The sequence below is a fragment of the Doryrhamphus excisus genome, chromosome 19 (genome assembly GCF_030265055.1).
Source record: "Doryrhamphus excisus isolate RoL2022-K1 chromosome 19, RoL_Dexc_1.0, whole genome shotgun sequence".
Taxonomy (NCBI): domain Eukaryota; kingdom Metazoa; phylum Chordata; class Actinopteri; order Syngnathiformes; family Syngnathidae; genus Doryrhamphus; species Doryrhamphus excisus.
The window spans coordinates 10,224,211-10,236,796 of NC_080484.1; the positions used below are offsets into that span (position 1 = coordinate 10,224,211).

The 12,586-nt window shown below is 41.0% G+C and overlaps 1 protein-coding gene across 1 annotated transcript in view; it reads left to right on the forward strand.

Moving 5' to 3' along the window:
• The window catches only part of fig4a (FIG4 phosphoinositide 5-phosphatase a), a 37,912-nt gene extending 28,250 nt beyond the window's left edge, over positions 1 to 9,662 (forward strand). The window contains exons 22-24 of the mRNA XM_058057126.1: positions 2,407 to 2,492; positions 3,590 to 3,667; positions 8,302 to 9,662. Coding sequence (XP_057913109.1) covers positions 2,407 to 2,492; positions 3,590 to 3,667; positions 8,302 to 8,479 — 342 coding nt within the window. The 3' untranslated portion in view covers positions 8,480 to 9,662. The remainder of the gene's footprint in view (positions 1 to 2,406; positions 2,493 to 3,589; positions 3,668 to 8,301) is intronic.
• The last annotated feature ends 2,924 nt before the right edge of the window (positions 9,663 to 12,586 follow it).

The window sequence follows — 12,586 nt, forward strand, 5'->3', positions numbered from 1 at the left end:
AGTTGTTAGTTTCAGGCTAGAAAAAAAACAAAAAGACTACAAAGATAGGGATGCTACTAGCTGTAGATGTCACCGTGGTTAGTGTCCGGAATTTGTTACAGAAAATATGATTATAATCAAAACGGACGGTAACAGAATCCATTTTTCCCATAACACGCAGCATGTTTTTATAGTCAGTCAACCACTGATGACATCATAGACAGGTGGCTGAGCTGACTTCCTGTTTCCATGTATTAGCAAGCTAATAGGCTAGCAGACTCACAAGGATGTTTTGTGATTAAAAAATAAAATAAAATACATTAAGAACATAGTTGGACTCACACAGCATATAAATACCATAGCATATTGTATGTTTACCAAAAAATGTAAGCAAACTGAGGCAAAATGTTGCCATAAATGTAACAGAAAAAACAGGCTAACAGATGTGTATGCTAACCGAAGTTCCACTGTATTTTACAGAACAAGGGGTTCAGATTTAAGATGGCAAATGGTATAGTTGGTATAGTTTTGTAAAATTTTGCTTGTCTTTTGACTTCCCTGGCCTATCCTGAATATGTTGGTTTTTGGACACTGGCCTCTCACGTGTTGGGCACACACCGCCTCACTCACATGGGTCTCGTGTCGCTGCCTCCAAGCCCGTCCCCTCACAATAGATTGCCTGGGGAGCCTGTAGTACATAATACTGTTGAAATATTTAAACGTCAGATCATTACTGTGTTTGCCATGTAATTACACTCATTCCATATTCCACCTCCATATGGCAGAACATGAGCTCGCATGTGCATGGGTGGATTTGTGCAGGTGTGTGTGTGTGTGTGTGCATGAGACTCTGGTGTTTCTGTTTGGGAGAGCCTGTGTGTGTTTTTGGGATTGTGTCGGGACCGCGCGTGTGTGTGTTCACAGCTGGAGTTTCTTGGACCCGCTCCGAGAACACCCTAACTCCTCGTTCTCTCCTCCCGGCAAGGCAGATCAATACAAATATAGTAGAAATTGAACGCGTTATGTTAAGTATTTTTGCTGCCGTGGCAGAAAACAGTCTGGGAGAATAATAGCCCAGATGACGGCTTTAGGAATAGTCTCTTGTGTGTGCACTGGCTGTTACATAACTAGACCTCTTGTTCTCTGGAAATTTATAGAGGCAGAGCTGGATTGTTTTAATGCAAGAGATTATTTCCTGAGGCCAGCATTTTTAATAACCAAAGTTTTCTGTGCAGCGCAACCTCTTAAGGTTGAACACAAGTCATTTCTGGACGTTTGTCCTCCAGCCATTTGTTTTGTTTGGATTTTGGAATTGAATTCATCCAGGGTCAGATTGTCCCCATCATCAAAACTGCAACTTCAGAGTCACATTTTAACAAACCTCCTTCTGTTGTTGTATGTTGTATTCTCTGTTGCGCCAAAACAGTTTTGCAAGGCAACAGGAGAGTGTAGAACAGAGGTTCTCAACCGGTGGGTTGCATATTCATTCTGGATGATATGTACATATATATGTACAGTATATAAGCCGCAGGTGCCCACGTCGTGACATGGGGTATTTTGTACTTTTGATTAAATCCTTTTTTCAAAGTGCCCAACAATGATTGTAAGATGGCTAGTTACGCTGATATGCAGAGACACTCAGGGTTCCTTGGACTAAGACTAAGACTACTCTATTTTTATACCTTAACCCAACCGGTCCAGACAGAGGGAGTGCTTGCTCATGTGGCGTTTCAGGTAGTTCTGTGTTTTCATTTGTTTATGAATGTGACCTTCATGTGTAAAGTGCCATGAGATAACTACTGTTGGGGTTTGGCGCTATATAAATAAATCGAATTGAATAGACAAACAGTCTCCTGCCAGGAAAGTCATTAATCGCCTTCTTCTCCTGGGAAATAAAACCACTCAAGTCGTCTTGACAAGCATCATAATTTGAACAGCCTCCTAATTCCTTCATCACACACTTTGTCGGTCTCTCTGTCTGTTTGTCGCTCTTTGTTGTCTCAAGGCAACTTAGCCATTTAGTAGTAGTCCAAACAGAAGACATGTATTAATGTTTCAAAAGATGACACAAAATTAAACACAAATAAATAAAAGTATAAAAAATAATAAATTAAGTAATGAATAAATATAAAAAATAAAAATGTAGGTCCCAGCTTGGTCCCTGGTCTACAATACTCCGGTTGTTTAGAGAATAGACTGAAAAAACAACATCATCTATTCGTGCTTGGTTTTTGCTCAATTTAAGAGAGGACAGACAGAAACAAGCAGACATCATCATCATCTTCTAATGCTTGGTGGATCTTCATGTTGAGTGAGACTGCTCCATATCGAGTGTCACAGAAAAGCCTAAGCTCAAGCGTGAACACAGCACATGTTCTTTTAAAAGTTGTACCTGACCCCAACGCTTTTACCCTGTCCATTCCTCAGGAGACCCATCAGCACGCCACCAAGGAACCCTACGGACTAGATTTGGCCCAGTTTCCTGCCGAGCACGACCTGCTGATTTACAACCGGTAGGATGCACATGTCAGCATATTCCTTCTGTCGGGTTGGGTGTTGTTTTCATTATGGATATCCGATAATGGCATAAAAATGAGATATCGGTATTGTTTTTTTTATGCCGATAATGATATCGGTGCGGGAGTGATGACGTGCTCCACGCAGCAACACGTTTGTTGGCGCAGTATGCCCACCATCTATTTAGAATGTTTTCCAAGTTTGGCCTTTGAATTGTAAAAAATGCAAATCGCAATGAGAGGCGTCTTCCTTTAATACTTCTAATCAATTATGTTTCCATGAATGTGAGTGTGAATGGTTGTTTGTCTATATGTGCCCTGTGATTGGCTGGCAACCAGTCCAGGGTGTACCCCGCCTCTCGCCCAAAGACAGCTGGGATAGGATCCAGCACCCCCCGCGACCCTCGTGAGGAAAAAGCGGTAGAAAATGAATGAATGAATTATGTTTCCTTCATGCATTACAACTTTTTAGTCTTAATATTTTGACTATTGTGGGGTTTTTTTTGTCTTTGATGGCTAACGGTCACCTTCTCAAACCGTCACTATTTTGTCTTTCACTGGCCATCCATCAAGCATTTCAGGTGCAAAAGTAATTGACATTTATGAAATTGTATTGCTCAAACCGTCTTGAGTTGCCAGATACTCCGATGTTCAGGTGTGTCAGTTTCTGCTTCTATGGTTATCATCACCATCAATGGTGCACTTCTCACAGATGCTTAGTTTGTTTTCCACCCCCCATTGTTGAGGTGCCACTATTTTAAAAGTGCTTAGTAGCTTCTCTCCTCCATGCAGTGGCACATAATGAGAATGAAAGTGCATTCATCATGAGGGCAACAAGTTGGACCGCTTCCAAACATGTTAGCTCCCTCCACAGCTCAGCTAATCAGTGTATTAATATTAAAACTCCCGTACAGGAGCCAGAGGGGAGCTATTTTGTTGTTTTGTATTTTTTTTTCTGCTATGTGTGTACTACTTCAGACTCATACTTTGCTCCTCTCAAAGAGCCGACGTGACACTGTGATGTCTAACATGTGTTTTAAAGCAAATGATACCGGTTCAAAAATTGAGTCTTTTGTGTGTGTGTGTTTTGACAGATTTGCACGCTTGGGCGAGAGCCAACAGAAGTTAACGGCGAGGAGCGAACACCTCAACTTGGCAAATATCATCTGCTTGTGAGTAAAACGTGACACACATGAAAACACACACCATAGCGTGCGTCCAGCCCGACCACAATAATCCTCACTCACGTGTGCCAGCGTCTGCAGTGTCCGTATGAATTTACGCATTTAAAAGGTTACTTCTGCTAAGTGGTGTCCAGGGGTGTTTCTAGCTGTGAGATGTTTTATCTTCGTAACCCAACAACTCTTTGGTTAGTTGCTCAAATGCCTGCTGTTAGCCTGTTATTCATGGGTTCTTTATTTCGTTATACAAAATCACACGTGGCCTGCAAATGTGCGGCGGTACAAGCAATTTGCCTCTTTGTCAGGCTCTTGCACATACTGGTCATCACAATGATAAAATCCCCCTTTGTGTTCGCTTTGCTAATGCCACTGGGATATAAAACCAAAAGCACAGATAAGTTCATCAATAAGGGGACCAGAGGGAAAACAGGTTTAAAGCCTCCTACGGCACAGGTGTCCAAAGAACTCGCACTGTGGGCCTCACGATCCAAGGGGGGCGCATTCTAGCCAAATATTAATAATAGGCCTTATTCAACCACAAAACATCGATCATTTATTAAAGGGGACCTATTATGCTTTTCCCATTTTTATAACACATAAATGCAGTTAGAATTTTGTATTCTCACGTTAAAAGATGCTAAAGTTTCAGATAATTAGGTTTGCATATTTAGAAATGAGCCCTGAAAGAATCAGATTCAGAATCATAATTGCCTTTATTGTCATTGTATTGCATACAACAAAATTTGAGTGCAATTCCTTGGTGCATTTTGGAGAAAGTAAAAATAATAAAAATAAGAATAAAAATAAAACAAGGATTAACAATATAAATATAAAAGTGCTGTTCAGAATAAGTGGAAATAGATGTACATCAAAAACAATAACCTACGTATACAGTAACCAAAATGTGGAATTGCAGTAACCAAAATGTGGAATTGCAGTAAACAAAATGTAGTATTTCACATATTGTACCTGAGTTCCACTTGAATGAATGAAAGAAGTTTGGGATGGCTCTGAACGATCGTTTTCAGAAAGTTTTTTTCCAACACCTGCACACAGTGAGCCTTGGGAGAACCGACTGACTCCATCCAGTCTGTGATTTCCTTATATGGGTGTGGCGGGGTACAAGCTGAATGTGACCAATCACAGCGAAGTGGGCGTGCCCGGAGGCAGGACATGGGTAGAATAAATTCATTCATTCATTCATTTTCTACCGCTTTTCCTCACAAGGGTCGCGGGGGGTGTTGGAGCCTATCCCAGCTGTCTTCGGGCGAGAGGCGGGGTACACCCTGGACTGGTCGCCAACCAATCACAGGGCACATATAGACAAACAACCATTCACACTCACATTCATACCAAGACAATTTGGAGTTGCCAATTAACCTAGCATGTTTTTGGAATGTGGGAGGAAACCGGAGTACCCGGGGAAAACCCACACACGCATGCACGGGGAGAACATGCAAACTCCACACAGAGATGGCCGTGGGTGGAATCGAACCCTGGTCTCCTAGCTGTGTAGTCTGTGCGCTAACCACTCGACCGCCATGCCGCCGGGTAGAATAAATTAAAACAGAAATCCAAGGAATGGGACCACTGGAATGGGTGCAGATTCAGGAAGATCTAGAAAGCTTTTGTGTGGAGTCCATATCTTAATCAAAGGAAATGAGAATAGTAGATCCCCTTTAAGTGATACATTTTTGAAAAACTGCAATAGTGAGGACGCAATGTTCAAAGAAGTAATATTTCATTTCTGCATTGAATGCACAGAAGAATTCAAAGAATGTGCATAAGCTAACCGCTTTCCATCTCCACTCAAGGTTAGCCCTTCATCATCGTCAAAGGCTGAGCGAAGGTGAAGTTGTAATCGGTGCTGAATGCAAACACGAGACATTCACTGAAAGTCTTCAACCAGCGTTAAAGACTTTGAAGTAGAATAGTTGGTAGAAGGCCATGTGAAGAACAGCGATGTCCCAGCTTTGGTTTTTACAGTTAAAGGTGTTAAAGGTGTGCACGTGGAAGCCTCAGACACTCAGTTTCCCTTCCGTCTGAGCTCCACACGTTCCCACAGGTGTGTGTTGTGCAACAGCACTATTTTAAGACACTCTTATAGCACCTTAAAACATGGTTTCACTTGTGGCGCCACCCACCTCCTTTCAGAGCGGGTGACGCATCGATCAAGGCAGGGGTTATACCTTTGTTTGTTGGGGATTTTGTTATTGATTAAGAAGTCCTAATTCTTTGCATGAATAAAATGGATCCATCCATGCTTTTTCTATACCGCTTGTCCACTTTGAGCGAGGGATTTCGTCATGAAGCACATTAATTTCATGGTGCCTCAATGTGCTGTACAAATCAATAAAATAAAATGCTAAAAAAAGGAAAAACGTATTGCACGTTATAAAATGAAATCAATAAGAAAAGTATAATAACAAAAAAACATTTAATATTTAAACCAGGACCAAGAATATCTAACACAGCTTGATTTGAGACACTCCTGAAAAGGAGCAGTTTTAATTTGCAGAGGGAGAATGTTCCATAATTTAGGACCTGCGACTGCAAAAGCTCGGCTGTCTCCTCTTATTTTTAATCTTAATGTATGAGAAATCAGTCCCAAGACCTCAGTGCTCTTGCAGAGGTGTGCAAATAGCCCATTTAGGCAGCTTCCCCTTTAGGGGGGGGAAAGCAGTCACTGACAGTATATCCAAACAAAATAGTGTGCGTTCACAGAAAGTCATCGCAAAAGAAATGCTGCTGAGTTGAAAAGCCTGCATTTCAAGAAACGCTGCAAATGCTTGACAGACAGTACAAATTGCCTATGAGAAAATACATGTCCTAAATGCCAAACATGACATATTTGTGTGGCAATAACCCCGAGCTCACACTGAACCCATTGCGGCTCCGGTCCTGATCCAGTCCGGCTTGCCGCAAAGTGCCACTCACTCTGACTCTGGTAGGCACTGCGGCGAGCGTCCCCTCCAGCTGTGGAAACTACGCTCGTGAGAGCCGATGTCCACGCATTAACTCGTCTTGTATACAGGAACTTCTTGTAAACAAAAGCTGAATTTGCCTACACAGCCACGGTGTCGTAGATTTTTATGGGGTTTTTTGGGCCCTTTTGACTTCATACAATGACTAAGTACAAAAAGGTATGTTTTGTCATGTTTATTATTATTATTAATTAATGTTTAATTACTTCATATTGTTTGTTCTTTGAGGATACAATGTTGATAGATATCGTCCAAATCAGCTCTGTAACTATTATCAATTACTTGGTCGAGTGGTTGGCGCGCAGGCCGCACAGCTAGGAGACCCAAGTTCGATTCCACCCTCAGCCATCTCTGTGTGGAGTTTGCATGTTCTCCCTGTGCATGCGTGGGTTTTTTTCCGGGGACTCCGGTTTCCTCCCACATTCCAAAAACATTCTAGGTTAATTGGCGACTCCAAATTGTCCATAGGTATGAATGTGAGTGTGAATGGTTGTTTGTCTATATGTGCCCTGTGATTGGCTGGCGACCAGTCCAGGGTGTACCCCGCCTCTCGGCCAAAGATAGCTGGGATAGGCTCCAGCACCCCCGCAACCCTCGTGAGGATAAGCTCAATTAATGAATGAATGTATAGATACGAATATGATATGAAACTGCTACGCCGTCTACAGTGTCTGAAAAAAATTTTAAACCCCAAACGGAGTCTTTCCTTTGCTGTATGGCCATCACAACCATCTGTAATTTTGAATGAGATCAGATGAGAATTTCCCTCGAATGATTTGACCTTTTACCTCTCCAACCTCACCCATCTTGATTGATGTATCATTGGAACCAAACTGTATAGGTTTGCCAAGGCGAGCTCTTCACCTGAACACCAGTCAGAGCAGTCAAGCGAGTAAACAGTGAGCGGGCGCATAATCACATATTGATTCGGAACAATCTAACCTTTTCCCTCCCAGCCGAGCGGCAGCGTCACACCAAAAGCGAAACATAAACCTGTGAAATGTCAAAAAAAAAAAAAAGAAGGCGTAATGAATGCTGGAGGCAGCTAACCTTGTCAAAGCAGATGAATTCACAAGTTATGTAATCTCCAAACTCACAAGCACGGGGTTGATTGGCTCTGGATCAGCTGCGTCACTTTCAGTTCACTAGTTCCTTTAACAGGCCAGAAGCGAGAAGTATCTAGGCAGTTTTATCAGAACCGGATGACGTCTCAGCCGAACACGCCTTTTTTTTTAATTTGGGTTTGATATTTTCCTTGGGGGTTTTAGGACAAATTGCGAGTCATTTGACCCTGGGAACCATTCACATTCTGAGTCCACTGTATAAAATGATATGATTTGTCATAGTCCAATCAAAGTATTTATTTATGTATGTGTTATGATTTTTTTTTGCAGAACAGACATACATCTTTCAAATTAGTAGTATTTATATATTTGACTATTAATGTTATATTTATTATTCTGTATATTTATGTGTTTTGTTTTATTAGTTGTAATATCATTTTATGATTGATTTATTTCCTGTTGGCTGATCACACTCTGGCTTTTATATCACATATAACACACACTTTCACTATCTACAGTAGCTTCAGGCCACTTAAGTGGTTTCATTGGTTGCTTTTTCTCCCTTCTGCCCATTAAGGGAGCCTGTTTCCAGCTTCCCAGAGGACAGCGTCTATGCCGCGTCCCCTCCGCAGGTAGACCGAGACAGCCGTGACATCTTTGAGAGCCACGTGATGGCGGGACAAGGTCGTGTGAGGCCTTTATGTCGGGAGGACACGTTGATGTACAGAGAGTACGTCAAGAACAGATACATGTGAAAGCGGAGGACGGAGGGTGATGTTTCTCCAGCCATGACACGTCGCTTTTATTGAGGGAAATAAGCCCTATTTCCTGCTTCTGGACTTAATTGCTGTTGTTTTGAACCTTTTTTTTTAACTTTGGGGGTCTCTTACTTGGTGTTTTAAATGAAATTACATGTTTTTTTAATGAAAATATGTACGTATATTGATGTAAATGATTTATCTTAAATTGCCACTTTTATTATTCAAATGTTTATTTTAAGTAGCATTAATTTATAAATGTATGTTTTATTTTCTATGTACATTTTGTTGGAATTTCGTTTTTTGTTTTGTGTCTTCATACATTTCTTTTTGTTTCCTGCTGATTCTTAGCACTTCTAAATTAAACATGAACGTGACAAATTGTATTTCTGTCTCACATAAGAGGTCTTATTGAATTTTATTGCCGACTGTAACCCTTCAAGAAGTCTCTTGTCATATCCTTTTTTCTCTCCTCTTTCCGAGTGTCACACTTTGTCGTTATGTCAGTTTGCTCTTCAATCTTAGGTGTCAGAAAAAATGGCAAATGTTCTGAAGAGTGACACTTGGAACACACGCGCACTGCGACTGACCACCGCTCGCTCCCTCTGAGCCTCGTGAGCCCGACGACGGGAGGGGAGGGGTCCGCGCCTGCCGCCAGCATGTGATGGAGAGCGTTGTCATTCACTTTTTCATACCACTGGATTCAGATGAGATGAAAAAGTAAGTACATTTGCCATTTTATTCAAGTTTTAACATGAACTTCCATTTATATTCTGTACCAAAATTGACTCATGAAAAGCACAATGACATATTATAAGTAACAATATGTAAAATAAGAATAGCATCACTATCATTGCCATGGTTACCCCAGTCTGCTATTTTATCCAGGACTAGGGCCTCAAACTTGTTTTCAGGGTCGGCCACATCGCAGTTCTGGATGGCCTCAGAGAGCCGCCTGTAAGTTCATTCATTCATTCATTTTCTACCGCTTTTTCCTCACGAGGGTCGCGGGGGGTGCTGTCTTCGGGCGTAACCGCCTGTAAGTGTGAAGCCATATTTGTGTCCTGTATAACAGTCTCATTATTTTATTTACTTACATTATTTAATCCTCCTCTTGGAACTGGAAGAGGTGACCGAGGTCTCAGGTATACAACAATTGTATAATTCATTTGGGGGTTTTGAAATAAAATAAAAAAAAACTCCAATTGCAAATTTTCTGTAAAAACTGACAACAAATACTTTTAACTCGAAATATTTTATTATTATTATTATTTATTATAGTGTAAACAGTAGTATAAATAGTATCAAACAAAATTTTAAAATATTTTTTTACTAAAATAAAATGAAAGATACAATGAATACAAATAAATGACACAATTTTTAAGTGTTTTTTTTTTTAACTAGCACATTATTTCCAGGCTTTGGCAGGCCACGTAAAATCACAGGGTGGCCCAACTCTGGCCCCCGGGACTTGAGTTTCTCTTAATGTCTTTATTCATGCTTAAACAACACTGGTCGTCTGTCCACTCTGGGGGGGTACGACATAAACATTGACAAAACTGAGCAATATTATCTTATCCAGTAGATGGTATTACTTCAGCTTATGTTTCCCACAGTGACATGAGTAACATGTCTTTTTTAATGCATTGTAGTGCTGATGTAAGTGATGCAGGAAGGTTATCTGTTCCAGATCTTTCAAAACACCTTGATGCAGGAAGTCTGTCCTCACTCAGCCAACACACCTGTCGGAGGAGGAAATGACAGACGGAAGTTGCTCTTCTCCTTGAGCAAACACTGGGCCGGTGACCTGGGAGTTTGACATGAGCAGCAGGTATTTAAAGCAGGGGCTAATCCCTCAGCTGTTACACCATTGTTTCCTGTCTCAGGTTGCTGAGCATACCTGTCCACATTTGCATGAGTTTACACCTGTGCACCTGTACAGTCTGAGATCTAACACATTAATGTTTATAACTGGGTTTGCATTAAGTACAGTTTTTCCACCGCTGCAACCACGCTAATTGAAATTACATTCAAGATTAAAGTGAAGTGGTTTAGGCTTTTTTTAAGCGCCCGTGGAGAGGTCAAACACATTTGTCAAATTGTACCTTTTTGTTCGTGTATCTCTCATCTGAGTGCGCCTTCGTCAGCAATCATCCGTTTTAACCTGCTGCAATCACCGTGCAGACGTCATGTTCCACTTTTAGCTCGCTAAACTGCAACCTATTTCAGGCCACACGTGCTTTTCTTGTCGGCAGGTTGTCCACCATTTTGGGCGGCTTATGTTCACTTACAGTCGTCCCTTGTAATATCGCGGTTCGATTATCGCTCCCTCGCTTAATCATGTTTTTTTTTTAGAAATTAATTCATAAATGGTGGTAGACTATTGTCTATTATTAGTCCAAACATATTCAAATACAAGTGATATGTAGTATTTTGGTCACTAGGTGGCAGTAGTAACACAAAACAGTGCGATATTACCTTACATGACATTACCCTAACACTGCATGAAGTCATGACATCAGCCATGGCATGTCTGACAACGTTATCCTCCCATTCCATGTGGAAATGGTACATTTTTGGCCTCTTAAGTTTGGAGGAAATATATTTGCGGCTAGCATGTTAGCTCACGGCCGTCTCAAGTCGCTGCAGCATTACTGTGTTGTACACAATGATGAATAGGAGCTTATATGTGACTATAGGTGTGTTATTTCATGTCTACAAGGCTCTAATAATGTTAAAAACCACTAAGAAAATATTCTTAGTATTGAATCGTATTAACATTGAATCCTATATCATGGAAATTAATTTTATCGCAATACAATACAATACAATAAAGGCAGAAACTAAAATTAGAGCCTAAATAAATTAGCTCGTGATTGGCTTCCACCAAGGACAGAGCTACCGTTTCCTCACTGACGTAAAGAATTAGTAGTAGTTCTGAAGTAAAGGAGCTGATTAAAATTTAGCCTTAAGGGTTCAGTCCCAGAAAATTATGGTTGTTTTATGAGGGTGATTAACTTCTTTTTATGCTTGAAAGGCACAGAAAGATAAGAACAATTAAATTACTGAAAAGGTTACTTGTACAGTTGTGAAAGGTTTGACCCTATAACAGATCATTTCCGTTCTTTCCTATAGATACAATTGAAGTAACAGGAGATGTATGGCCTTCAGTTGTATTCCTCTTTAAGTTTCCAAATATGGTTCCTTTAATGCAGTGGGAGTCTTTAGGGGTGAATCATTCCTCTGTGGCCTGTAGATAGTGGAGCACTTTTGAAGGCCAGCCGTGCCAATGGAAGGACATGTGTTTGCTTCTAACGGCGGGTGTCTCATCACTTAAGAAGCCTCCTATCACGTGGACTGGAAATGAATAATTGCATCTCTTTATGTAAGCCTATTTCGGTGCTGATTCAAATTGATCCCATTCTTCCAAACAGTGAGAAGCGGGTTTAAAATGCAATGTTTTGGGCTCTTTTTTTTTTATGTGTGTGTGTGTGTTATCCAGTGAGTCACTCGCCGCTTCATGTGACCACTTGGGCGCATGGATGAAGACAAGCCTCCCTCATTATCTTCCTCCTCATCGTCGGAGCCACTGAAACAGGTGTCCAAACAACTGTTGCCTAGAAACCAAAACTGGTTACCACACTGTATTTCTATGGTGCTTTTTTAGCCCGCCTCCTAGTTCATCCCAGGGCTTCACTCATTGGGCTCACAACATCGCACGCTACTTCAAGTGAAGCACGTGACCAATCAGTTCAAATAGGACGACGCCTTGTGTGTGTCTACGCATCGCTAATTCAACTTTTAACACACTCATCCTCCTAATATCATGATGGTGATAATTATTCTGAGCAGAATGTAATTATCACGACTAACTGAGCTGCTTTTCAACGAATTGCATGAGAAAAACAACTCATCGAAAATTGCTTTTGATGTAACGTTTTTTTGATGTGATGCAGTTCGTGTTTCCAAAACAGCAATATCAAAATCACCTGAATAACCTTTCGCATGAGTGAGGACAGCCATGGTTGAACTTAATAATAATAGAAGCATGTGGAGCGTCCTCCCGGGTAACAAAATTCAAATGCACCAACTGATTCATTTTCT